The 27634-nt window shown below is 39.0% G+C and overlaps 7 protein-coding genes and 1 non-coding gene across 9 annotated transcripts in view; 2 read left to right on the forward strand and 6 right to left on the reverse strand.

Moving 5' to 3' along the window:
- On the reverse strand, window positions 1–422 carry LOC108839516 (abscisic acid receptor PYL10; the record flags this gene model as incomplete). The annotated part of the gene is given in 2 exon segments (XM_057003985.1): window positions 1–101; window positions 210–422. Coding segments are annotated over 2 exon segments (230 nt in total), but the record flags the coding sequence as incomplete, so codon positions are not given.
- Window positions 423–12403: 11981 nt separating this feature from the next.
- On the reverse strand, window positions 12404–13664 carry LOC108839514 (protein BOBBER 2-like). Its single transcript, XM_018612270.2, has 2 exons — window positions 13229–13664; window positions 12404–13047 (listed from the first exon to the last, which is right to left on the reverse strand). The coding sequence occupies exons 1-2, from the start codon at window positions 13590–13592 to the stop codon at window positions 12536–12538; spliced, it is 876 nt and encodes a 291-aa protein (XP_018467772.2). The 5' UTR covers window positions 13593–13664; the 3' UTR covers window positions 12404–12535.
- Window positions 13665–14153: 489 nt separating this feature from the next.
- Window positions 14154–16010, reverse strand: LOC108817014 (E3 ubiquitin-protein ligase SINAT4). Its single transcript, XM_018589598.2, has 3 exons — window positions 15302–16010; window positions 14745–15131; window positions 14154–14656 (listed from the first exon to the last, which is right to left on the reverse strand). The coding sequence occupies exons 1-3, from the start codon at window positions 15518–15520 to the stop codon at window positions 14294–14296; spliced, it is 969 nt and encodes a 322-aa protein (XP_018445100.1). The 5' UTR covers window positions 15521–16010; the 3' UTR covers window positions 14154–14293.
- A 137-nt stretch (window positions 16011–16147) lies between these two features.
- Window positions 16148–16219, forward strand: TRNAQ-CUG (transfer RNA glutamine (anticodon CUG)). Its single transcript has one exon. It is a non-coding gene; the product is annotated as a tRNA-Gln (tRNA).
- A 51-nt stretch (window positions 16220–16270) lies between these two features.
- On the reverse strand, window positions 16271–20271 carry LOC108843120 (membrane protein of ER body-like protein). 2 transcript variants are annotated; one of them, XM_018616223.2, is made up of 10 exons: window positions 19806–20271; window positions 19476–19547; window positions 18797–19315; window positions 18580–18723; window positions 18223–18366; window positions 18007–18066; window positions 17482–17808; window positions 17168–17407; window positions 17014–17075; window positions 16271–16940 (listed from the first exon to the last, which is right to left on the reverse strand). In XM_018616223.2, the coding sequence occupies exons 1-10, from the start codon at window positions 20152–20154 to the stop codon at window positions 16437–16439; spliced, it is 2421 nt and encodes an 806-aa protein (XP_018471725.2). In that variant the 5' UTR covers window positions 20155–20271; the 3' UTR covers window positions 16271–16436. The 2 variants fall into 2 exon arrangements, with proteins under 2 accessions (XP_018471725.2, XP_018471726.2); XM_018616224.2 differs by lacking the exon at window positions 19476–19547 and having other exon boundaries at window positions 19806–20270.
- Window positions 20272–22170: 1899 nt separating this feature from the next.
- Window positions 22171–24734, reverse strand: LOC130508137 (membrane protein of ER body 1-like). Its single transcript, XM_057003391.1, has 7 exons — window positions 24536–24734; window positions 24010–24402; window positions 23579–23938; window positions 23391–23492; window positions 23031–23312; window positions 22876–22937; window positions 22171–22793 (listed from the first exon to the last, which is right to left on the reverse strand). The coding sequence occupies exons 1-7, from the start codon at window positions 24696–24698 to the stop codon at window positions 22344–22346; spliced, it is 1812 nt and encodes a 603-aa protein (XP_056859371.1). The 5' UTR covers window positions 24699–24734; the 3' UTR covers window positions 22171–22343.
- A 211-nt stretch (window positions 24735–24945) lies between these two features.
- LOC108839513 (membrane protein of ER body 1-like) lies at window positions 24946–26896 on the reverse strand. The gene is made up of 6 exons (XM_056996815.1): window positions 26754–26896; window positions 26287–26664; window positions 26133–26207; window positions 25824–26006; window positions 25676–25737; window positions 24946–25542 (listed from the first exon to the last, which is right to left on the reverse strand). Exons 2-6 carry the CDS (start codon window positions 26291–26293, stop codon window positions 25111–25113), a joined length of 759 nt encoding a protein of 252 aa, XP_056852795.1. The 5' UTR covers window positions 26294–26664; window positions 26754–26896; the 3' UTR covers window positions 24946–25110.
- Window positions 26659–27634, forward strand: part of LOC130508716 (uncharacterized) — a 3515-nt gene continuing 2539 nt past the window's right edge. The window contains exons 1-2 of the mRNA XM_057004361.1: window positions 26659–26737; window positions 27240–27568. Of these exons, the coding sequence (XP_056860341.1) occupies window positions 26659–26737; window positions 27240–27568 (408 nt within the window). The remainder of the gene's footprint in view (window positions 26738–27239; window positions 27569–27634) is intronic.

Genomic DNA, 27634 nt, shown 5'->3' on the forward strand with positions numbered 1-27634 from the left:
CTTACCGCACCAGTCTCCAACTTCTTGTCTTTGACCACGCAACTACTAATAAACGGCTTGTATTTTTGTGGTTGATCGAATTTCCTCACAATTGACCACACCTTTTCACAAAAACAAACAACCAAACCATTAACATCTCAGTTCGTATTCCTTGATTCATAATTGGAGAGGGGAGAGAAAGGGAGAAATCAAGAAGAGAACAAGCTTACGAGATGAAGAGGAGCTTTGATGTGCTTAACGAGCCTCAAGCTACACTGATTCTCCAAAAGCTCCTCCTGCATGTGGTGACTCTTGATGCACTCGTTCTCCATGTTCTCTGTCTCTACAGCGTTCATCATATTCAGAGCACACAGACAAAGTGACAAGCACGGCAAGAAAACAAGGAATATTCTTTGATATAATAAGAGACAGCTCTCACGGATTCTTCTTATACAAGGAAGGGCGAGTCTAATGTAATCTTATTGGACAAAAGTACCAAAGCGAATCTAATGTAATCTTATTGGACAAAAGTACCAAATCTATGCTAATCTACACCTGTCGTCCTATAGGATGCTCTATTAATTGACGCATATCCCCTCTGTTTCTGTTGGTGAATTTTTATATTTTAATCATTCATACTTTTGGTTTGTTCATAGTTGCTTTTGAGTTTTTAGTGGATACTAATTGGAAGGTGGAATGTAATTGGTGCTACATGAAATATTGGATAGTTTTGTCTTTTGCTAACTTTCCGTTATTAGTAAGGTAATATACAAATTGGATATATTCACATTGATACTTGTTTTGTAAGACTTATTAGAGCCATAAGTTCACAACAAATTTACCCAACAACTCAACTAACCAATAAAATTAAGCCAAACAGTTCATCATTCCAAATTAAATTTATCAGATAAGATCAGTGATGATATTAAGTTTTAAATTTTGGAAACAAATAAAATCTAAAAAAATTTGATTGGAATCTTTTCTCAGTTAGAAGTCTTCTATAAATCTAATTGTATAGAAACAAATGATAAGATTCCAAGTTACTAAATTGTTTCTTTTTGGAGAATATTTTAGGGAAGAGATTCACAATTTGATAAGATTCTTCTATCAAATCTAATCGTATAGTAATAAACTAGGTGGTATCCGCGCCCTGCGCGGAGTGAATGACTAAATAAAAATTAAAACTTTTAAACTATAGATATTAGAAAGATAAAAATTATAGTTACAAATATTACATGTTATATAATAAAATATCGAAGAACATTATCCATGTTTATATAAGGTAAGCTTTGATTTTTTAAAAAACTTGTGTGATTGCTTAGCCGTAATTGAAGTAAATTTTAAGGAAGTAAATCTATAGAGTAATTTATAACTTGTGTAATTGGTTAGATTTTTTTATTTAAAAAAAAACTTTTTTAATAATGAATTTTGTGTGTGATTTTTAATTATTTATGAGAATTTAAATAAATTTATAGTAACTTTTCTATATTAAACAAAACCAAAATTCATTATGATGATTGCATATTTCAGTTTCCTATTTTTTCGGTATTGCATAAATTACGATCAAATTTGAATTAGTAAAAGAAATCAATTAAATTTACAGCGGTGATGACTATCATAATGACATGATTATGATTTGTAATATATTATAGGAAACAACAACCGTCTTTATTTTAGTCAAACATATCGAATTGCATACCAAATTTAGTTAGAAAGAGATTGAGATGGAGTAAAAATACGTAAAACACGTACTATAAAAGTCTTTAACTTTTGAATATAACATATAGATTAATATACACATTTTGATATTAAAATTTTTAAATTGTAACTAATGACTTTTATAAAGAACAAAATTTTACAAATATAACAAACAATATAAAACCAAATCTCCGTTTAATATATAATATATTATATTACAATTATACGTAAAATCACTTACAATTAGATACTATATAATATTGTTGAATGAATTTAAAATTATAGTTAGAGATGAAAATTCATTATTACAATTTAATATTATTTTATGTCATGGTTGGAGTAATATCAGAAATTATAATTTATAAGCGCAATTGTAATCTGTTTGTATTTATATACAAAATTTTTGGAAAGAATTATATGAAAGCGTTATAATGATGGTTTCGACCAATCTTTTGAAATTTAACCATAAATGACAAACTTAAATTATATCGTTAGTAGTTATAAGAAAAACAATCCATGATTACATGATATTAATTTCTGAAAAACTGAATATTGCACAATTATATTACAAATGATCTTATGAAATCAATTAAAGCTTAATTGATATGAATCAAGATACTCGCTGAGTCAACTTGTAGTATTTTGAAATTTGAAAACTTCATAATGTGGATCAATTATGTATTTGAATCAAGATACTCTTTCAATACATTGCATATGCTGCATATTATATAGAAAATAATCTATTTGATTTTTGATTTTATGACGTATAGAAAAAAGTAATTACTCTACAAAAAGAAGTAACTTATGAGAAAAATGGTCAATGTTATAAATACTGAAAATATAAAGCCAAGATCAAGCACACCGAATTTGAAAACTTACATATGCCGTATATGATTATGACTCAAGTATGTATATTCAAATTTTTATTTAACCAGCAAAAAAAACTATCTTGGTTATAAATACCGAAAAGATAAAGTGAAGATCAAACATCAAGCATCAAGCATGCATAGTATTTTGACTAAAGTGAATATTAGAAAACTTTATAAAATCCAACATAGAAAGTCCGAATGCTTATTCTCATTTGATGCATATATACCGAGATTTATATAACATTTCGTTTCAATATTATAAGTTTGTGACTGATAAGTAATACATATTATATAAAATGCCTTCCTTGATAACTGCTAGTGCTAATAATTATTATACGTAAATCAAGTAAACATTGTTTCCATATGTGTATTCAGTCAAAGATTGATGTAAGTTTGGTGAATATATATATATATATATTATTTTTTTGAACAAATTAATAATCTTTAATAGAGAAAGTGTATCAAAAGTATTTTTCTAAAATAACGCATTCAGACTAAAATTTGAATATGATTTTTGAACAGAACTTACTCTGCATCACGTATCAGCAATGAAATCTTCGGGATCTCTTTTCCATTAACTGAAAACATCTGAATGCGACCTACTTGCACAACATGTCCGATGACATCTATGTTAATCAAAATGGATTAGCAAGAAAACTATATAACAATACGCTGCTATTTAAACTATATTTGATACTTCATAAACAAAAAATATTAGAATTACCAATCAGAAAATGAGGGTTAAGCGATCCATCGAGGACATTTTTGAAAGACACAAAACAAAAGACAGCCATTTGTGTTAGGACTGAAGGAAATGAAAATCCACGGGTGGTTCGTTAATCACCTGGCGATCCTTTTATAACAAATGTGACAGAGAGTTTTTATAATTATGGTAACTAAAAACTAATAATATGCCTCAAATATGAAAAAGTGTAAGAAAAATCGCTAATCATATTAATTAAGCCTAACAATTAGGTGGTGATTGAATTAATACGGAAAGATTGCGATCTGATTAGGGACTGAATCCTAAATCAATCATGCTTTAAGAGATTTCATATTCAGGAAACAACCATAATTATTCCTTGACTCGCGTACCATATTGGGAGATTTTATCGTAATAAATGATTTGCGAGATTTCATTGCAAATGATTATGGTTGTATCATAAAAGTAAAAAAAATGATTTGCGAGATTTTATCGTAATAAATGATTTGCGAGATTTTATCGTAATAAATGATTTGGGATATGATTATGGTTGTATCATAAAAGTAAAAAACTATATTTTAAAAATAAACCTTTAGTTGATATATTACGATAAACATAAAATATAATAAAGTAGAATATATAAAAATTACGATAAACATAAAATATAAATAAAGTAGAAAATATAAAAATTACGATAAACATAAAATATAAATAAAATAGAAAATATGACAACTACTACTATTATAAGTATGAGCATTGTATTAACAATAAATATATAAATATATATGTTCTTGCAACAAAAATATATATATATATATATATGTTTTATGTTAGTATGAGCATTATAACTTCAGTTCAAAAAGAATACATCAACAAAATAAAAAAAGACGTATACATTATGTTATTGTCTGTATAAAATAATGTATGAGAGAGGCATATAAAATTAATCTTCGGTGAATTGGATATTATATAAAAGCACATCACGTAAAGCATATCATGTAAAGCATTGGATATTAATAACATTTATTCCTTTTTCAATATAACATATGTCCATTAGAATGGCATGAGAGGTAATTTTTCTAGGTAAGGATGGGCTTTTGTAAAAATGATGTGAGGTGAAATGTGGAGTTGTCCCATAGAAAATGGTACACATGTAATAAACACATGAATAAAATGTTAATTAGAAAGTGGTCTTCTCAAATAATAGTAAGGGGATGGATAAGATTCCAAGTTACTAAAATCTAAAATTGGTATTTTTTGGAGATTTGCTTTAATATATGAAATATTTTAGGAATATGATTCAAAATTTGGAAACTTGGAATCTTTTTCTCAGCTAAAAGCTTCTTCTATAGAATCTAATTGTAACATAACAGATGGATATGATTCCAAGTTACTGTAAACTATTTGACCAAAAAGTTACTATAAACTATTTGACCAAAAAGTTACTATAAACTATAACTGTAGTTTAAACAAAACTAGATCATAATCCGCGCGCCTGCGCGGATTTATCTTTTGATTCACATATTTTATATATATGTTGTATATTATTTAAGATTTATAATATAAAAAGTTAGAATGATCCGGAACAAAAAAAATCGACCCGGACAAAAAAATATCAAATACCTACTTTGATCCAAATGTTGAGAACTCGAAAGAATTCATACCTGAAATGAACAGATTTATATCCGACCTAGTGAGCTAAATTTCAAACATAGTATCTTTTGTTATATTTTAATTCATTTTTTGGGTTGGTGAAATTTACTATTTATTCGGAAGATTTTTGGCTAACTTAATGGTATATATTCGTAGGTTTCTTTTTTTCTGAACAGAAAAAAAGGTTTGAGTCTTGATTAAATTTATCTTATATAACAAATTGCTGCTATAAATAATTTTTATAAAAATTAATTTGTAACAGTAATATCATTTTTGTTATAAATTAGTATATCATGGTTTATAGGTTCAAAGTATAGAGTTAGTCGTCTTCATAGTATTGTTAATATTAATAGATGCAAGTTAATGAATACATATAATATATTATATTATTAGTAATCTGTCGTATAGTATTATATGTTAAAAGATGTATTATTAATAATATATCTTATAGTATAATATGCTAGTGGATGTATCTAGCTTATAGTAAAATATATGCAATATAAGGAAACATGCGTAGTGGATATAATAATAAGGTAAGAAGTGAAAATCTATGGTAATAGTTGATATTAATTATTTATAAAAAGGCATGTCTAATAATAAGTAGATTAATATAACATTAATTACATAAGGTCCAACTTTAAAATCTACCTAGAATAAGTTGTAATGTTTCTGTTTTAATAAGATAGATGAAATTATTAAAATAAACTATTCTAGATCAATCTTACTACTACTTCAATATAATAAACGTGATTCTAATTCAATTTGCACATATCATATTTCATGTTCTAATAATCAATCCTCTGTAATTTTTGTTTTGAACTTTCGGTAAATGTTCTTTGTGGTCTCTCACAGCTACATTGGTCTTGGCGATGAGGACAATCCTCTCATCTCCTACGCTCATAATCCTTGCATAGCAATTTGGTCTGCACTGCACCACGCATCTCATTTTCTATATTTTCAAAATATTATCCCTTTGTAGTCTGTAAATTCACAATCATTCATCAAAATGTCAAAAGCTACTTACATCAACTGTTATTAGATGCGATCAAGCTATATTATATATTAGGAGACAGATCATCACAAGATCTCCCAATATATAATCAGCATATCACTCGAGTAAACTACTACTAAAACTTGTTTCACTTCCTAATCATTACTCCTTGTGCTTATTCAGATAAAACCTTATGTACAGAAAGTGGGTGTGGGCGTATGTTATTGAACACACTGCATTACCAAACTGTTCTTCTTGCTCATCTTTAGGGCCTAAACTAATAGTCCTAATGCATCTCCTCTGTTTTTGCGAACCTTCCTCGGATCCTTGGTTGACTGTCTGCAAGAGCCTTCCTGTAAGCATACTGCAACCATATACCAAACCAACCACAACTCATGAGTTTCAAACATAACAGTACATTGTGCTGAATATCTGGAGAAAATCTTGCATGAACCGGGACTTTAGCCCAGTTTCTGCATACATTTCTCCTTCTTATTCCTATTGCTCTTGATTAGAAACTTCTTCCTGCAAGTAGAAATTTGTTATGTGTTAACTTGAGAAAAAGAAAGTTTATAGATCTCAAAGAACGAAATACAACTTGAGAGAATTTCTAGGGATCTCTACCTCGCCCTTTACAACTTTTGATCAAACTCTTGATAACCTTTTCCTAACAACTCTCTCCTATAAATAAAGTAGATGACAAAAGCATTCTCACGTGAGCTGAGCCGTTAGACGTTAGACGTTAACTGCACCTCACGCCGTTATTCCTTATTCCTTGCAAAGTAGCCAATCATTCTCCTCCAACCGACACGTCACCTTTCCCACGCTCTGCACCCTCTGTTCTTCTAGAACCTCTCTCTCCTTTCTTCCTTCGTGCATACGTGTACAACAAAGGTGGGTGCCTAGCCTCATAGCTAACATTACCCCCCGCTGCCAAATTGACCTTGTCCTCAAGGTCAAACTCCGGAAATTGACCCTGAATCACTTTCTTCCATTCCCATGAGCTCTCATACGCCGGCAACCCCTTCCACTGAATCAGAACTTCCTCCTGTCCTGAAACTGGGCTCACACGCATGCCCAACACTGCTTCAGGCTGCACCTCCAACACTCCCTCACTCGACAACTGCGCTGGCAACTGAGCCTCCATCTGTTCCCCTCCTACTGCCTTCTTAAGTTGCGAAACATGAAATGTGTGATGGATCTTGGTTCCTTCAGGCAATTTGAGGCGATAAGCGACCTCCCCAACTCGAGACAACACCTCAAATGGCCCATAGAAACGCGCAGACAGCTTTTCATTCATCCTGCGAGCCAACGTCTGCTGTCTGTAAGGCCGAATCTTCACATAGACTAAATCCCCCACCTCAAACGTCACCACCCTGCGATGTGTATCAGCGTGTTTCTTCATTGTCTGCTGAGCCTTATGAATGTGCTCCCTCATTGCAGACAACATCTCATCGCGTTCCAGCAACCTTTCTTCCAAATCAGCATTAGTCGTGGATCCCTGCTCATACTTGACAAGAGTAGGAGGATCGCGACCATAAACTGCTTTAAACGGTGTCATCTTGATAGCTGAATGAAACGATGAATTGTAACAGAACTCCGCCCACGGCAAGTAACGAGCCCACGCCTTAGGTTTGTCACTCGTGAAGCAACGAAGATAAGTTTCAAGCCCACGGTTTGTCACCTCAGTCTGCCCATCTGACTGCGGATGATAGGCTGTGCTCATACACAACGATGTCCCTGCCAAGCGAAACAACTCCCTCCAAAACTGACTTGTAAATACGCGATCACGATCTGACACAATGGTTTTGGGAAACCCATGCAACTTCACAACCTCCTGAACAAACACCAATGCCACCTCTGTTGCAGTGAAAGGGTGACGTAATCTGATGAAGTGAGCATACTTCGATAGCCGATCAACCACCACCAGAACTGCATTGTACCCTTCAGACTTCGGTAGTCCCTCCACAAAGTCCATAGCGATATCTTCCCAAATCGCCTGAGGAATGGCTAAGGGTTGTAGCAAACCACCAGGAGCAAGCGTTGAATACTTGTGGCGTTGACACACTGAACAAGCAGCAACGTATCTTCTGATGTCTCCCATCATTCCCACCCAATAGAACATCTCTGCGATTCTCCTTTGAGTACGTTGTACTCCTCCGTGACCCCCCATTCGCCCGTCATGCAGCTCATGTAAGATAGCCCCAATCAATCTCGACTCCTTGGGTATCACCAATTTGCCTTGACGTAGCAAGCGCCCCTGAACCAATGAGTATTCGGGATGACTCGTTGGGTCTTGGGTTATTTCCTTCACAATCTGCTGCAGAGTTTCATCTTGAGCCAGCTCTCTCTCAATGTCCTGAAACTGTATGGCTGTCGGTACCGACAACGCCATCAGTTCAGTTGCGAGATCACGTCTTGACAGTGCATCTGCTGCCTTGTTTTCTAACCCAGGCTTGTAGTGGATGTCAAAATCGAACCCCAACAGCTTTGACAACCAGCGTTGATACTCCATATTGATTTCCCTTTGCTCCAGCAAGAATTTCAAGCTCTTCTGGTCTGTCCTGACAATGAATTTCCTGCCCAACAAATAATGTCGCCACTTCTGGATCGCAAAGACAATAGCCATTAACTCCCTTTCGTAAACCGACTTCAACTGTTGTCTCTCAGACAATACTTGACTGAAAAACGCAATCGGTTTCTGTTGCTGCATCAGTACTGCCCCCAAACCTTTGCCTGACGCGTCGGACTCCACCACAAACTGTTCCTCAAAGTTGGGAAGTGCCAGCACTGGGACCGTTGTCATAGCTTCCTTTAGTTTGACGAAGGCTCCAGCTGCTGCCTCACCCCAACAGAACTTGTCCTTCTTCAAGAGATCGGTCAGTGGTCTCGCGATTACCCCATACCCTTGCACGAAACGTCGGTAGTAGCCAGTCAGCCCAAGGAAACCTCTCAACGCCTTGATGTTTCTTGGTGCTGGCCATTCGATCATTGCAGCAATCTTTGTTTTGTCTGCTGCCACTCCAGCTGCTGAGATTATATGCCCCAAGTATTCAATACTCTCGCATCCAAACTCGCATTTCTTCCTGTTGGCGTACAACTGGTGCTGCTGCAGCTTCTCAAGCATCATCCTCAAGTGAGTTACATGTTCCTGATGATTCTTGCTAAACACGAGTATGTCATCGAAGAACACTAACACAAACTGTCTCAGGTACGGACGGAAGATGTCATTCATGACGGATTAGAAAGTGGCAGGAGCATTAGTCAGCCCGAAGGGCATGACCAAAAACTCATAATGCCCGTCATGTGTTCTGAAAGCAGTTTTAGGCACGTCGTCGGCTTTCACCCTTATCTGATGATAACCAGCTCGCAAGTCCAACTTTGAGAACACCACTGCTCCTCTCAACTCGTCGAGCAGCTGATCTATCATCGGAATCGGGTAACTATCCATGACGGTGGCCTTGTTCAGAGCTCGATAGTCTACGCAGAAACGCCAACTACCATCCTTCTTCTTCACCAAGAGTACTGGACTAGAGAAGGGGCTGATGCTTTCCTGGATAATGCCTGCTTTCAACATCGCCGTGACTTGGCGCTCGATCTCCTCTTTCTGCGCATGTGGGTATCGAAACGGACGCACGCTCACAGGATTACTCCCTTGAGTGAGAGTGATAGAGTGCTCTCTGTCTCGTGTTGGAGGTAATCCATGTGGCTCCTCAAACACCTCATCAAACTTCTGGACTGTCGGCCTCACGAATGTGGAAATCCTCTTCTCCTCCGGTGAAGCAGGTCCTAAGGCACGACACTCGATCAACACTCCCAACTCCTGTTGCTGCAACACTTTCTTCATCGCTTTCACTGATACTTCGGAACTACAAAGGCCAGGTACCCCTTGCAACACGATCCACTTCTTCCCCACTGGAATCTTCATGGTTTGTAACCTCCAGTTCACTCTCATCTCACCCACTGTTTCCAACCATTGGATCCCCAAGATGACATCAACATTGTTGAGCTCCAACGGCAGAAAGTCAGATGTGAGGGAGTATCCTTGCATCGTCATGGTAACGTTTCGACACACTCCCCCTCCACGCACCGCCTTTCCCGAACCCGTAATCACTCCATAACTTCCGGTCTCCTCTGCTTCCAATCCCAGTTTCTTCATCAATCGATGATCGATGAAGTTATGGGTAGCCCCGCTGTCAATGAGAACAACAGCTGACTGGGTTTGCATAGTTCCTCTCAGCTTGATGGTGCGAGGAGATGAGATCCCCATCGCCGATTTGGCTGAGAGCGCGGCGCATTCTGCAAACTCCGGCGTCTCCTCTTCGTTATCCTCAAGCTCCACAATCTCCGCCTCGTCTCCATCTTCCTCTTGGACAACGAGGACCATCAACTCCTTGTTAGGGCAATCTCTCCTCGCGTGTGACTTCCCTCCACACTGAAAACAAAGCCCCTCCGCGCGGTATCGAGCGTACTCCGTCGGTGAGAGACGGCGGAACGGTGCTCTCCCCTTTCCCGGATTACTAGGATTCTGAGTCACCCGTCGCTTCTCTGCCTGATTAGATTTGTCTGCTCCTCCGTATGTTTTGGGTTTCTGGCTCAGACTAGGCCCAGATCCATTTCCTCCTGTTGGCCCACTTCGGCCCACCATGGATACGGACCCCGTTGGGCCTCCACCTTTCGTTCCCTTCCCTTCTACTGTCTCCGACGTCGTATCAGCATAGTTTGACCACTCCTCCACCAGTTTAGCTACACTCATCATTCGCCGGAGATTATGCGGCTCCTGAAGTCGGACGCCGGCCCTGATCTGGGGTTTTAGCCCTATCATGAACGCCGTCTCCAACATCAAGTCCGGTACCTCGGGAGCGTTGGTCGCTAGTGATATGAAATCGCGGCAGAACTCCCGTACGGTCCCCGTCTGTCGCAACGTCATCAATCGCTCACGCGCCGTCATGTCATGCGACGTCGCGAACTGCTCGAGGACGCGAAACTTCATCTGCTCCCAGCTCACAAAAGGATTCCGGTCTCTCTCCCAACGATACCACAGCAACGCCTCCTCATCAAAACACATCCTCACCACCCGGAGCTTTCTCTCCTCCGAGAACTCCTCCAGCTCGAAGTATTGCTCCACATGCAACACCCAGCTTTCCGGATTTTCTCCGTTAAAGAGTGGAATCTTCAACTTCCTCATCCCTTCGTCATGTCTCTCCTCCGTCTGTTGCCAAGGACGGTCGGTTTGGCCCATCGGTACACTCTGGACCTCCCCTGTCCTCGTCAACGTCTCCGATCGCGCTCCAGAACCACCGGCTCGGTATAAACCGCTCCGATCTTCCTCCGTTGCGATCTGCTTACCCGATCGTTGAATGATCGGTGAGATCTCGTCGTCCTCATGAGCTTGCAGCGACGCTTTGAACAGCGCTGCAAACTGACGCTTCCGAGTCTCATCGTCTTCATTCAACCTCTGCTCCAACCTCTCCAGGATGTTCATACGACTTCGGATCTCATTCACCGACTCCTTGAGAACCTCCATCGTACTCTCCATCCCACCGATCTTGTTCACCTCCTCCTTCAAGTTTTCCACCACCGCATCGACATCAGCTTTCTTCACAGGTGCCATCTCTTCCCAGTGAAAGAAAAAAAAATGGTTCTGATACCAATTTGTTATGTGTTAACTTGAGAAAAAGAAAGTTTATAGATCTCAAAGAACGAAATACAACTTGAGAGAATTTCTAGGGATCTCTACCTCGCCCTTTACAACTTTTGATCAAACTCTTGATAACCTTTTCCTAACAACTCTCTCCTATAAATAAAGTAGATGACAAAAGCATTCTCACGTGAGCTGAGCCGTTAGACGTTAGACGTTAACTGCACCTCACGCCGTTATTCCTTATTCTTGCAAAGTAGCCAATCATTCTCCTCCAACCGACACGTCACCTTTCCCACGCTCTGCACCCTCTGTTCTTCTAGAACCTCTCTCTCCTTTCTTCCTTCGTGCATACGTGTACAACAAAGGTGGGTGCCTAGCCTCATAGCTAACAAAATTGAGCAGAAGAGAATGTAACAAAGACCCCTTACAGATGAAACGTAGAGGCCAAATGTGAATTTGGAGCTTATTCTAAGGGAAAGTTCTGTGCTTTGGCCTCCAATCTTGCCCTTGTGATGTATAGACAGGCCGAGCATCATTTGTTTTTATTATATGTTAAATTATTGGAGCACTGCGGGCACTGAACCATACTACTTTTGTAAGAGTAAACTTAAAGATCAATTTAATAGTAAACTCTAGGGTAGTAGTACTAGGTAGGAGTAGGTGGTTGTACTAGACATTTGTGTCACATGAAGTTTTTTTCTTTTACTTTGTCTACAACATCAGTGATGAATGCAGTCTCCATGCACGTTACATTACATCATCCTTTGTGTATTTCAGTATATCATGGTAGTAGATATAGAACCACTAATATGCGAGCACTAAGCTTTCTTGTACTTTTTTAAGCAAACAATTTTTTGAACACATAGTTAAGCTGCAATAACCAGATAATTTTTGAACACAAACTGTCTTGAACAAAACCAAAAGGGTAGATTCAATCTTAAACCCATAACAAGATGATAGTTCAAAATAAAAGAAGAAGAGATAGAACAAAGGTAAGATCAGTTAAACTTTGCATTAGAGAAGTTCATCTCAGGATGCTGAGACATAAACTTCTTCATCATATCTTGCTTCTCAATCTCATCACTCGTTGGAAGCCCCATCTGCTTCTGCCTCTGATCAAACATCATCTTCTCAACGCTGCTGCGAGTCTCCGGATCCAAATCAGACAGTTTGCTGCTCTCCGGTTCAACTTTCTGAGTGTCAATCTCAGGCTCACCCTTCACACAGTACTTCCACCACTGCATCTGGTCCTGCTTTGTCAATAGCACCGATATGATCTTCTGATCCTCGATGTTCCAGAAGCAGTCGTCAGGCTTGACAGCATTGAAGAACTCTCCATCGATGATGGGATCTTGCCCCTTGAGACCAACTTTCAGACGGTTCTTCTTGATCTCACAGGTGACAGAGCGTGAGCTAGTGCCGCTAGGGACTGGGATGGTGATTGTGACCTCCTGGAGGTTCTGTGTCCATGAGTACTTCTCAAAGTCAAGCCCGTTGCCTTTGTTAGGAACTGCACCAAACGGAAACAAGAAGAAGTTAGTTTACGGTAAGAGAAAACAAAGTTCTCTGATCTATATCAACTCAAGAACTAGTTCTTATTAACACTTAAAAGATCTAATCTTTCTACAAAACCCTAGTTAATATAAGAGCATGATCAAACAAAACTCATCAATCAAGATCAAAGGGCTTACCAATGGGACCCGTTTTCTCTTCCTCCTTAGGTTTATCCACCTCCATGGGTTCCGTGGGCTTCAAGCTATCCTTCTTTGGCTTCTCCACCTCCATGGGCTCCACGCTCTCCTTCGTCAGCTTCTTCTCAATAGGCTTCACGGTCTCCTTCTTCTTCTTCTTCTCGACTTCACTCAACCTCTTCTTTGCGACCGTAACAGCAGTGGCGATCTCTTTCTCAGCCGAGTCTTTCAACAGAAGGTCGCTCTCTTTCCCAATAAAATCAAGAACTTTCTCCAAAAACCCTAGAGGGTTTGAAGGATCAAGACTTGCCTTGAACGGCACCGAGGGTCTCGTCTCCTCTTGCGTATCAGAGATAATAGCCATTGGTTGTCGTTAAACTCTTAGGGGGTTTTGATGATATAGTCGGGAGATTGAATAATATCAAGAATGAAATTTGTAGTTGTTAATGAATCAGAGACTTGAGTATTTATAGGAAGTGATAAACGCAAAAAGGAAGTTTCGAGAAAAAGCAGAGCTTAAGTTTTCCAAAATTCATCAATTTTCTTTATTCAAAATTTATTTTCCTATTTTGTCATTCTGTTTAATAATATGGAAATCTGCAGTTCCCTAAATATAAATAATAATTTATGACATTTTAATTGATTTAAGACTATTGAGATCTTTTTCTGTCAAAAAGGTATAAGATTTGTATATTTGTATATATTATCCAATCTTTTTTAGAATTGATATTTAAATATTTATGTGAAAAGCCTATTACTTGACAGAAAAGAAGATTTGTTGTTATCTATTGATATCAAAAATAAGATTGTTGAAATCTTAATTGATAATAAATCTCAAACAATTTACAGGAATTGAATAACATCATATTTCTACCTTATATTTGATTATTGTTAAAGTCGGTAGATTTTTAAGATTATAACGTGATAAGATCAAACACATTCATTCATTCATTCAAGATACGTTTTAGATACAGACAAAGAAGAAGAGCGTGTAAACAAATCCATCATACAACTTTCGTTCTCGGAGAGAGAGAGAGAGAGAAAAAAAGGAGAAAGCATGAATGATTAGGAAGATAGGTTCGGCATGAAAAGCCCAGAATCTGGACTGTGTTGCTCTTTCCAGATTTTACCGGTGACTCTAAGTTTAAGCTCTTTCCTATCTCCACCGGAGAAGAAGAGAGCCATGTTCCTCTGGATGATGAGACCGTCGTTGCTGTCTCTTACTTTCCTGTGGCTATCTCTGATGCTTCTCGGTGTTCCTTCCCATGTTAGCTTCCTCCCACTGCCTCCCACTTCCAAGCTGTAGCTGTAGCTCCGTGCTTCTTCCTCGTCCCCCATGAATCTCAGGAACGCCATGTATACCGGACCCATCCCGAGCTGGAACGCCTCAAAATGGAGGCAGAAGTATTGCCCAAAGCACTGAAACACCTGAGAACCCAAACAAAACAAGATGAGATGTCCCAAAACATCCCAAGATAAAACATGTTTACTAAGAGACGAAGAGATATATGCTCACGGTTAGCATCCAAGTAGCGTTCTCTACTTCACGCGGATTGGACTTGACATAACGGTGGTTAAAAGTGGAACCAGCGTGCATGTCGACTTTGTGATCATCCCTGAGATGGGACACAAGGAAAGGGATGTCTCCAACGACACCACACTCGGAGCCAGCGTAAGGACAACCGTAAGGTCTGAAGTTACAGAGAGACTCGTGCTTGAGTTTGCTGTAGTAAGGGAAAATCTCAGGGCATCCGAGGTTGTAAAACTTGCAAGGCAGCTCAAGAGACTCGGCAACTTTCTCGAGAGCTAAACATCTTATGTCTCCAAGCTCTTGTCTACAAGTGGGACACCGGTTATGCACTCTCACTTTACAGGTCGAGCATAACGTGTGTCCATTATGACACTGCACCCAAAAAAAAAAAAAAAAAATACTTTTCACATCAACACATAAAGTCAAATCGTACGATGTGATGATGAACACATCTAAACATCAGTTACCAGATCGTAACGCTTAATATAGTAACATCAGCTCCATGAACACAAACATCGTGAATCAAATTTAGACATAATCACCTGATGGATAGGAGGGTACATAGAACAGGTACAGACAGGGCACTCGAGAAGCTCGTAGACGCTAGTTGCGGTGGGACCGACGATATTGGTAACGACGGTGGGAGAAGCGGCGGCGGAGGAGTGGCTCTTGGTGGAAGAGAAGTGGAAAGTTCCTCCGTTGTGATGGATCTCATCGTTCTGATTGCTTCTCGTCGACGATTCCATACTATCCGTCTCCATTTCCACCCACAATTTGATTTAAAAAAAAAGAAACAAAATACAAAATCGCCTAAATTCAAAAAAAGAAAAAAAAATTAGGTCAAAAAAATCCCCTTCCCTATTTTTTTTTCTTTTATAGAATCTCTCTTCCCGGAAATGAGAATTCCTTTCTTTCAAACTCGATTAACAGGAGCAAAAGCGATATGAGAATGGATTCGATTAGACAAATCTGGGAAAAGAGAGAAAAGGGAAAGAATGTTGAAAGACGAAAATTGATTTTTTTTTCTTCTTCGGGGAAACCAAATCGGGCCCCTGAAGTCTCTCCCTCTCTTCTTCTCTTTCTCTATCTCTATCGTCACCGTTTCTGGGAAAGGCGGATGCTTTTCTTCGTTGGCGATCTCTGAAATTGAGGGAGAAAAGAAAGAGAAATGGAATCTGAGCCGTTCAGATGCTGTGGCTCCTCTTTAATTCGAATTTGAATCCGACGGTTATCTTACAACCCCAACCAATTGGCTACAGCCTTTAGCAGTGTTGTCATTTTTATATCATATACCCAATGCGAACATAACTGATGTCCGTTAATATCCGCTAACGCCGTCGAGAAAGACTAACCTTTTATAAAGTATTCTATCTATCATTAAAACAAATGGTTCTATGGTCTAGCGGTTAGGACATTGGACTCTGAATCCAGTAACCCGAGTTCAATTCTCGGTAGAACCTGTTTTTTTATCCCTTTTTTAGTTTACATTCAAACAAACTGAGTCGAAGAAAGGGCAAACTTCATGTCGCAATTTATTTGTGTCCTTGGAAACGACTTCTACACTCACAAGTCACAACAAAGGTTTGGTTTTAAAAGCAAAACAAAAAAGTCTAACGCGAGCTCTCAAAACAGAGTGGAAGAAGAAAAAAGTAGCATGAGGTTTGACAAGCTTCAGGTTCAGTAAGATGATGAGTATCCGAAGCTACCAGCCTTTCTCCCCATAAGTGAAAGCATCATCTCTCCCGCTGGATTCTCGGTTCCATCAGACCATCCGTACTTCTCAAGCAACTGATCCACAAAGGTACCCACCACGTAAGATATCCCCGACACCGACACAGCTATCATCGCGTATTTCAGAACGCTCTTCAGGTGGCTTCCTCTCGGGCTCCTCACGTGAGCTTTGGCTATAGCCAGCAAGACGATGCATAGCAGAGATGCCCCGAAGACTGATGCCACTTTGTAGTCTCTGTTGTGTGTTTTGCTGAATGAAAAGTAGTAGACAATGGGAGGGAGTAGTCCCGTGATAATGAAGGATATGATTGCGACTATTACGTGAAGCGTGAAGTTTTCTCTTCTTCCTAGGAGTCGCTTGTACCGACCTTCTTCTTGCAGGTTAGTCTGGTTATCCTCTGTTGTTGTTGTTGTTGTTATTATGGGTTCCTCCTCTCTAAGTTCTTGGAGCTGCAAAATAAGTTTCTCTGTAAGTTTCTTGAGATTGTTCATTATGCATGAAGATGAAGAAGTGATCACTCACATTATGAATAATGAGAATAAGCCCGCCAAACAAGTTCGCAAACCCCAATACCAAAATGTTCACTGCAACAACAATGATACATACATAAGTGTTTTGGGATTTTTGTGTTTCACAATGGAAGTGGAATGGTAAGGCTGAGGGGGTGTGTACTTACATGTTGAAGCACCAGAACCAGCGGCAGATGAGATAACACCGAGGCTTGTGATGGCTTCTATCAGACCTCCATATACAATGCTTTTCAATATCTCCAGTTTACGTCCTTCAACCACTGGTCCTGTAACAGCTGGTCTGACTAACGGTTCCGTTAGAGTCCCTTCTTCCAACGAACTCACTGGGAGTGGTGGAATATCAATTCCACGAATCGGTCCTCCTCCGTCACCTGAGTCCATCACACCTAGAGGGAAGCGGAAAGGTATTTAATGAAAAATGACTACAAAGTACGCTAACAAAGAAGACACAAGATTTTACCTGTTACTTTGGTAAGACCAAGATCTGGCTTTCTAGGTTCTGTTCCTTCAAACAGATGAGAGACACCTTCTGTGTGAAATATAGTTTCTACTCTTACTCCATCGGGTCCACTAGTCACAATGTTTGATATGTTCACGTCACGAGATGGTTGAATCGGGGAGAGGCGTCCTTTGTCTGACGAGTGGTTCTCCTCTGCTGCGCTAGCATCATCCCTGTCGATCTTTAGCTGTGTTTGCTCCTCATCCGCTGAAGGAACCAGAAACTGCTGCCCGTTTTCAACAGTAGCTCCACTGTTGACACCTTTGCTTGTGTCTTTTGAGTTTGCAACTGCCATTGTATCAAGAAAAGAGTGGTGAAGTTTTAACAAGTCCAAAGGAGAGAGATAGAGAGAGGCAAAAGCTAAATAAGAGAAGAAGGATTTTGGACTATCACGTTTTGTTTTTATTAACGTTGCTTCTCAAAAAATTCAACTACAAGACACGAAACATGGGTTCCACTTTTTAAGAGTGACTCAATTATATGTACCTTGAATCAGAGCGGTGTCAACAGGCTTATTGTCTTGAGAGACACTGATCTCTGACACATCTGCACCACAATGCATTGAAATAAATTGCTTAAGAACCAAGGGGTAAAATTAGATTATATTTAATTAGAGATTTAGTCTTTCACACCTTGCTTCCTCCTTTATTTCAGGATCTATTTGTTTCATAAATAATTGAATTAAGAGAATGTCCCCCCTACCTTGAATCGAAGTTACTGCACCTTCCTGAACAAGGGCTGGGGCTTCTGATGGGATGTTTGCAGTAGAACCGGCCGTCTCTTCTCCTAAAACGCTTGGGTTATCACGTGGCAGACTAGTTTCCGGAATACTAGGCATTGTTCCACCTTGACAACACAAATTAAATAAACTTTAATCCTAATGCTAGTCTAGTACAACCCCTTCTGCATTATTGTGAAAAAAAAGTAGAGACATATAGCATTATTGCAATATTAATTCTACTAAACACAGAAGTAACCCCTTTTGAAGTACTAAAATAATAGAATGTCTTGGTCTTACACATTAAGTGATATGAGACTGGCAAAGGGACCAAACAATACCTTGCTGAACAGGTGGTTCTTTTTTCTTCGATCCAAACATTGAACCAAACCAGTTGGAATGGGCTGTAGCTTCCTCTCGAGGCTTTAGCTGAGTGTTTAACCTCTCGACACTTTCACTGGGAGCAAGCGGCTTTGAATCCACCCCTGCAATTTGGATTGGATATAATATTTCAGTTTTTTTTTAAGTACCAAATAAATTGTTAGAATTATAATGTACCTTTGGGTATGAATATGCTGAAGCAGGACAAGCACTTGTAGAAAAAGGATTCGCGTGCAACGTTGTCACCACCACCAACTGCAGACGGCTCATTGTCCTCGGAACGAAGAACAGGATCAACAGGGTCAGGCCCTCTCACGCGCTTTGGATCTTCGGGAACATGACTGATCTTACGTTTTCTTTTCTTGAGGACAACTCTTTTGGTGATGCAAGAATGGCAGTTTGGACAGAAGAGATCATGCGTCTCTTGGTTACCAAGCACTTTCTCCACGTTATAATCTTCAACATCGTCGATGTCCACCTCCTCCTCCTCTATCACATCAGAAGTGCGTTGATCAACAGCAGCATCCACCTCTTTAGGGACATCACCGTCTTGTACTTCTTCGATCTCACGTGATGGTCCTTTGTTATCCTCAGGAGTTGAATCGTTTTCAGATACTGGCTCATTTTGCTCTGCGTTCAAACGCTGAGCAGTTTGTGACTCATGAGCATCAGGTTCTGCTTCAGCTGACTCAGAGCCTAACAAAAAAAAATTACATTATGGCATCTTGAACCAAGTAAGTCAATTTATCAACTATTTTTTACTACAAGTCAATCAAAGTCAAGAGGAAATAGCTAATCTTTAAAGAGAATTGGTGCAGGTTGTTGGTCAAAAGGAGGCCCTAAACAAAGGACTGACCTTTGGTCTCAAAACATAAGAAAGAATCATCTTCTTTGTAAGTCCAATCGCAGTGGCGACATTTCCAAATTCCTTCATTCACAAACAAAGAATCATGACAAAAGGACTTCTCACCACCACCACCACCACCATAAACGTGACTTATAATCTAATTCTAAACATTGTCTTAAGCTGATAACTGTAGCCTATTTGATTCGAATCATTTTCACAACAGAGAAGCAAAGAAACGCTAAAATTTTAAAAAAGGTTATTACTTTAAGCATATATATCACATAAAGTTAAACAGCTCAAAAAACATGAAGTCAACGGAAGGTTTTTTAGTCAACCAACCTTGTTCTCCGTCGAAGTAGACGTTGCCGTCGTGGTGCTCCTCGTGAAATCCGATGACCGTCTCTTTCTCCGGCGACTCCGGGACCTCCAAATCTTCTATTGCGATATGCTCTCCTTGGCCGTTGTTCCGGAGATCAGTGATCCCTTCGGAAAAGCTAGAAGAGGAGGAGCTAGTGTTGGTGGTGATGGTGCTTCCGTCAGCACTGTCGGGTCTCTTTCCGTGAGGAAACGACGACGTTTTCTTTTCCAGCTCGACAACTTGTTCGTCTTCTTCTTCTTCAGCTTCTACAGGCTGGTGGAGCTTCTCTGTCCCGGTGGTGGGCTCATTGATTTCTGCGGCGGATCCCATCAAAAATAGGCCAAAGTGGGAGACACGAATGGCCAAGGAGAGAGATGGTGAGATCTAGAGAATGGGGTCGCCTCTGTCTCTTCTTTGCTCTCACTTCAACGTTATCGTTGCGATGTTGATTTCTTCTGTGGTACTATATTATTATTATTGATTATGATTATTTATCATGATGATGAAGTGTCTTGACTTCTTTTGCCGTTTATCACCACGGTTTCCACATGATTATTATACTTTTGTTAACTTATCTTCTCATTAACACTTTCCAATTCTAAGTGTATTAAATCACTATATTAAATACGCACTAGTTGATATTTTTTTAGGAAAATCTGCTCTGTTTATGTTATAATTTTTTATAGGATTTTACAGAAATACAAGCAACACATTACTGATCACCCCGTATGTGTCAATCCACATTTTTTTACAGTTTTAACCCAAGCAAAACATTACTTATATTAGAAAAAGAAATTATCAGCTTAAGTTACCATTCAAACCATATGATAGATATCCTACTATATATATGTATTGCATTAGTGGACTTTATATTATTACTGTTTATACCACGCGGTGAACCTGCGAACAATAATGTACTTTTGTGTAAATAGTGAAAAAATTAGTTGAAGATTTTGTCTGCTTCTTTTAAGGGATTCTGATTGTGTCACGTGGATGACAGAAGATAGAGAGAGAGAGACTGCATTCATCGTTCATTTCACGATGTCCGCACCTCCCCACCTAACACCGATGCCTCTCTCTTTGATTTTTATTACGGCGAAAAGACGCTTATCTAGATCAAACAGGTAGGTTTGGTAACAATAATAAATAGATAACCAAACACATAATAAGAAAGTCGCATCTACTCCAATGTGAACATTCTTTAGATAATTTGGCACGTAACGCGTTTGCTGACATATTAACATTTATCACATCTCTATTTTATTTAGATGTCTTTTTTTGGGTACGATTTTGTTCCCATTTTGTGAAATCTGTATCAACTATTAGTTCCAGAATAATTATTTAGGCTGTGTTTAAGAAAAAAAAAAAGGAATAATTATTTAGGCTACTGAAATAACGATAATTTCAAAAAAATCATTTTAACTACAATCGAATTATACAAGTTTTTCCAATAGTAGTCTCGTCTTTTAGTGTTGTTGACCGTGGCATTTATTAATGGATTGGTTGTGGTTGTGATCAATCACCATCGCCATTTAAAATAGTATATTTTCAGTATATCATCAGAATTATAACAAACAATGACGCAAAAAGATAGAAATGTTATCACAAAAAAAGACGGAAACAAGAAGATATTGGAGCAAATCGCCTGATTCAGTAAGTCTTAACTACTATCAATTATACCCACCTAAAATAACCAAAAAACACACGTTACGAACGTGGTTGACAGCCATGCATTAGGAATGTAAATCGATTTTAAAAATAGTATTATTGATCTCGGTCGGTATGATGATGGACGAGTCATGGTTCATGCGAACTTGTCCTTTTGAGTTAACATGGATTCATCATATCCCTGTGTTTTGATTCCCGGCCAGATGTTTCTAAAAATTAACAAATTAAATAGGTGTTTAGTTCGAAAATAAACTGTAGCGTATACCTCTTTTTAAAAGAAAACCAACCATTTAAAGTGACAATAAACAACAACAAAGCATCCAAGTCTTATGCTTACGATGTTTCCACAGAAGATTCACCGAACAACTAAAAGTACGATTCGAACGGTTTAGATTAATCTTGTTTATGTTTTAATGTGATTCTTCGAACCAGTGGGCGACTGTGTGAAAAGAGTTTTGTACGGCATGCTTTTTACACCACAATACGGGAACACACTTGGCCCTCCTTGTCTGCAAAGTGTGAGAATCCCATATTAAGATAATTGACCATGAGATAATTGACCATGAGAAGGTCCATCAGTGCATATAAAAACTCCTCTATTTCATATCATCCCACTACTTCTTTGTAATTTCTCCACCGATCTTTGTATTCATGCATCCTTCGTATAAATTGTTAAATCTAAACGTCTCTCAAAAAAAAAAAATTGTTCTGACAAAAAGGTTATCTGTTGTCTCATTGAACACTGCCTGTCTACTTTATTTCTCCATAAAGATAAAGTTCTTTTACTTTGGAAAACATTCGAAACTATAAAAGGTAAGAAAAGGACAATGGAAGTGAAAGACCAAATAGTCTCAAACTCGCGGAGTTTCGGTTGTCTCATCATAAAACCCGCTTTTCTCAAGCCACTGGTTTACGAAGTACCCCATGAACGTAGAGAATCCCGACGCGGTCGTGGCCATCGACGTGTACCTAAACAGAGTCTTGGCATACTCGCGCTTCTTCGATACGTAAGCTTTCGCAACAGAGAGCAAGATGATGCAGAGGAGAGACACTGCGTAAACAGCTAAAGTCTTGTACTCTTGCTTCTTTTCTATTCTTCTTCTGAACGAGAAGCCGTATACAAGAGGTGGGATCAGACCGCACACGACGAAAGACGAGATTGCGATCAGTCTGTGAAACCACCATCTATCTCTTCTCCCCAGAGCTTCCACGTACCTATCTTCTTCTTCTTCGACGTCTGATTCTTTCTGATCATCAGTGTTGGTTCTTGTTTTGGGTTTCTCGTTTATTAACTCTTGGAGCTGCAAACGAAAACGGCGTCTTTTTAGTTTTTTAAATCCTCTGAAACTAATGTAACGTGACATACAAGAAAGGGTCACTTACGCTGTGAACAATCAGAAGAAGACCGCTCGACAAATTAGCAACTCCCAAGGCCAAAACATTCACTGCAATAAAATAAAAAAAGTCATTGAAAAATGTTTTTATGCGTTAGTTAAAAGTGTCTATGGCTTCTCGAGGAGATGTGGATCATCACTTACGAGTTGAAGCACCAGACGCAGCTGCGGATGTTACGGTGCAAAGACTTGTGATGGATTGTGTCAGACCTCCATACACTATACTTTTCAAGATTTCAAGTTTATTACCTCCTTTGCCAGGTTCAACACTCTTTGTAGTCTCTGGCTGAGTAGCTGGTTCTGCTTGGGTTTTAGCTGGTGTCTCTTTCTCTACATTTTCATGAGTTTCCTTATTGGCAATATGCATAGATGGTTGCTCCTGTGGTGGTGGAGGATCTACCGGAACTGGGTGAACTTTTTGGTTGTCTAACATAATCAAAGAATCTTTATTAAAAAAACAAGCTTCATTAGTATTCATCTCATAAATCATAATTCAAAACAAACCTGTCTTTTTGTCAGAATCTTGGTCATATTCTGCAGCTTGAGTTTTCTTAATATTTTCTTCACTAGTAGTATCAGTAGACTGTGAATCAGCCTCTTTGTCGCCTGGTATTGTTAAAAAAACAAAACAAAAAATCGTCAAAATCTTGAACTGATGTATACAAAAGACTCGAGGATAAACAGTAATTTACCTTTCTTCTTGTGATATATGGGACTGTAACGGGACCTTATTGCCATAACGACGAGAAACAATACCGCAAACGCTGGAAGCAACCAAAGTATGGAAGCTGAAGGCAGCGGCAATGAAGAGACAGAAGGAAGTTCCAATTGCAATGGAATGAAAGACGGTGATTGCTGTGGAGAGGTGGAACTGGAAAGGACAGAGAGAGCGATCATAATACATAGGAACAACCAAGCAAAAACATCCAGGTACCACTTGGGAAAACTCGGTCTGTCTTTCTCAGTCTTGACATCAATGCTCGGTTCCTCATCATCGGTGCCAAGATCATTGATAGTAGTTGACTTTGAAGAATCAACCCATATGATCTTGCCTGAAGTTGCCAATAAAACCTACGTCAATCACAACTGTTCACAAACGTCAAGACACCAAAAGAAAGGGTACCTTTGTCTTTGATGTGGCCATAAACAGAATGGAACAGCTGCTGAAGATGAACAGGGAACCATGACGAAACCTTTGTCTTCTTATCTTGGGATCTTGAACCATTATTAGTGTCAGTAGCCTCATTTGCGTTGTCAGTTTTTTTGGCGGGTTGGAGATCTGATTTCTTCACGAGCTTGACTGTTTTGGTGATATCTTCACCGCAGCAGGGGCAGTAAAAGTAATACTCGTGCTGGTTCTTGATTACAGTCTCCACATCATCATCTTCAAACGAATCACGTTCAGTTTGTGAATCTTTTGCTCGAACTACATGTTCAGTTTCAGGTGAATGGTTCTTGTCTACAGATCCTGAACCAGTCACATGTGACTCGAATCCTATGGGAACCAAACTGGAGTCTAGCATTCATAAAAGAAAATAAAAAGAAAAAAGTGAATAAAAGTAAAATCTTCATTTGGTGACATATTCGTTTTACTTTTTTTCTGTTCAAGATCAATTTATTAGATGAACTGTGCAAGAAAATTCTCAAACCTTGTTTGTAGCTGAAGTCAACGCTATCTTCTTCATCCTCGCTGCAGTCGCGCGGTGAGTCCGGGGGTATTTTGGTAAATTCATCGGTATAGACACCATCGCCACATGCATCGTCAACGGTGGAGCTTGGAGAGGGAGTCTGATTCGTTGCGGTGGATTCCATTGGAGATGCACAAAGGTGACATTCAGAACCATGTTCATTACTGTTTTATCGTTAGTTTCGTTGTCTGAATATTTTATTCCACGATGTCCACGTTCTTTATTTTATTTCTAACTAACATGACTTACCCATAATAAAAAAAACATGACTATTATATTATTATGCCTTTGTTTAATTTACCAAAATGACATAAAAATGAAATAGACTATTCTTGATAAAGAATGTGTTTTGTTAAATATATGAAAATTGAAAAACGAAACTGATTATTATTATTATTGATAAGATTCGAACGTTTTTGCTTACAGAGAAACAAAACAAGTTCGTTTACAAACAAACAAAAACATTAAAAAAGACCTGGGACACAAGGCAGTTAAAGAACAAACTCTTACATAAAACATCTTCTGGGATCTGTAAATCATCTTTCAAGGTAACCAGCGGCAAGCTTATGGAAGTCATACGTTGCAAACACACCTACAGCGTATTGACTTGCAATGTAAGAAAGAGAAGACCCACAAATGGTTATACCAGTGTATACAGCCACGGTCGTGAGTTTATCCATGCCAAAGGCGTAAACTTTGGAAAACGAGAGAGAGATGACGCAGGCCAGAGATGCGGCAATGAAAATCGCAGCTTCTTGGTAACATCCCCTGTCTGTTATTTTGAAAGAGAAGCCGTAGAAGAGGGGAGGGATCACGGCGAAGAAGATGAAGGATACCAAAACAACGAAGCAATGGAGTATGACTCTGTGTCTTTCTCCTAGTCGTTCCTTGTATGGATCTATGGTTTCTTGCGGCATATCATCATCGTTCAACCTTTGATATCGTGGTCGTTTAAAGAGTCCATGTAGCTGTCAAAAAGACATTACTCTTTCTGTAAGTGTGAATGTTTATACACATGAGAAAACAGAGTAGGTGCTCTGTTTTCTCCATAACGTATGAAAGTTTTGGTAGACAATAAGAGAAGAAACAAAAATGACTTACGTTGTGAATGATTATAAAAAAGCCAGTGAATAAATTGGCTAGCCCCAAAGACAAAACGTTCACTGCAAGCAAAGACAGTATGAGATATATGAAAAACTCCCATGTTCCTGTTTGGTTTGTGTGTTCATAAGTGTTCATGTGTACTTACGAGTCGAAGTTCCGGTTGCAGCAGCGGAGGATACAACACCAAAGCTTGTGATGGACTCGATTAGACCTCCGTATACAATACTCTTCAAGATGTCTAGCTTTATTGGTAAGATCTTTGTTGAGGAAGCCGAATCCTTGGGGGTATCATGACCCTCTTTGTTGGAAGGAGCTTCCTTTGGATTTTCTAAAATAGTCAATAAAATAGTCAGCATTTTAGCACAGAATCAGATGAACTGAGGCAAACGTGATAATACTTTCTTTTCATCTTTATTTCAATCAGCCAGACAAAGGCATGTGTAAGGACCTTTACCTTGATCTGTACCATTATCAAGTTCGGGACGATCTGTAGCAGCAACTTTCTCTTGTGGACCATTCTCTGAGCCCTCTGCAAGGTACATTGATGGCTTTGGCAAATCTTTGGTAAAGTTAGGTGACAAAGAGCAAATGAAAGATAGAGGAATCACCTATCATGGAACGCCAGAGCACAGCCAGAATAGCTAGGAACAACAATAAGATTATGGAAATGTAATTGTTACTCAAGAAATTTGTGAGCCAGGAAAAGGACACGCCTCCTCCTGGATTTGACTGAACACCAGTATTTATTGAGTTTCCAGGCTTAATTGGAGGCGGTGTTGGTGATGTTGTTGATGATGGTGGTGTTGGTGATGGTGGTGATGGCCGAGGAGCCAGGGTCAACAAAATAATGACTGATAGCAATAGCAGAACCAAAAACACTAGTAACCGATGAGTGGGAGTGAGCCTTGGCAAATGATTTGGCAATTTATCTCGTATCTTTTCTAGCAGTGTAGTCAAAGTATTGTCCGTTTTTGGATCAGATGGGACTATTCATAGAGATCAAGAATCAGTCACTCAAAACATTTGAGAAATCGAATTGTCTCCATTGTGAAGCAATATGTACACACAAACATACCTTTTAGAGGAAGAGGATTAGGCTGGTTGGGTTCGACTGGCCCTACATATCAAGAAACAATACTTGAGCACCATCATCATCCAACACATTTGTATTTAATGTGTGTGTATATATATATGCATACCTTTAGGAGAGACAGGAGGTATAGGCTGGTTGGGTATGACTGGCCCTACATATCAAGAAACAATACTTGAGCACCATCATCATCTAACACATTTGTATTTAACGTGTGTGTATATATATGCATACCTTTAGGAGAGACAGGAGGTATAGGCTTGGTTTTGAGTTTTTTGACTGGCTCTACAAATTATTAAGAAAGAACACTTGAGCACCATCATCATCATCATCATCATCCAACATTAATATTATATATTTAATATGTGTGTATATATATATAAAACGATGCTGGAGAGAGTTTCCACAAAGAGGAGGAGATCGTCAAAGTAATTGGAGACTACTTTGACACTCTGTTCATCTCTACCCCAGGGGACAGAGCAGCCACAGTGCACCACGCCCTTCAACCCATCATCTCAGATGAGGAAAACACGGCCCTTATTAGCGTCCCTTCGGCTGAGGAAATTAGAGATGCGGCGTTCTCCATCAACGCGGATAAAGCACCTGGTCCGGATGGCTTCTCGGCGGGATTCTTCCACACTCATTGGGATAAGGTTGGACCGGACATAGTGAGGGAGGTACAGGATTTCTTTTGTGGCGCCACCCTTCCTGATGGTGTCAATGACACACACATTCGCCTGATCCCTAAAATCACCACCCCCAAGAAGGTCTCCGACTATCGTCCCATCGCCCTCTGCAACGTCTATTACAAGATATACTCCAAGCTATTGACCAGACGACTACAACCGCTAATGGATAAGCTTATC

This window comes from Raphanus sativus, chromosome 2 (genome assembly GCF_000801105.2).
Source record: "Raphanus sativus cultivar WK10039 chromosome 2, ASM80110v3, whole genome shotgun sequence".
In the NCBI taxonomy this organism is placed as follows: domain Eukaryota; kingdom Viridiplantae; phylum Streptophyta; class Magnoliopsida; order Brassicales; family Brassicaceae; genus Raphanus; species Raphanus sativus.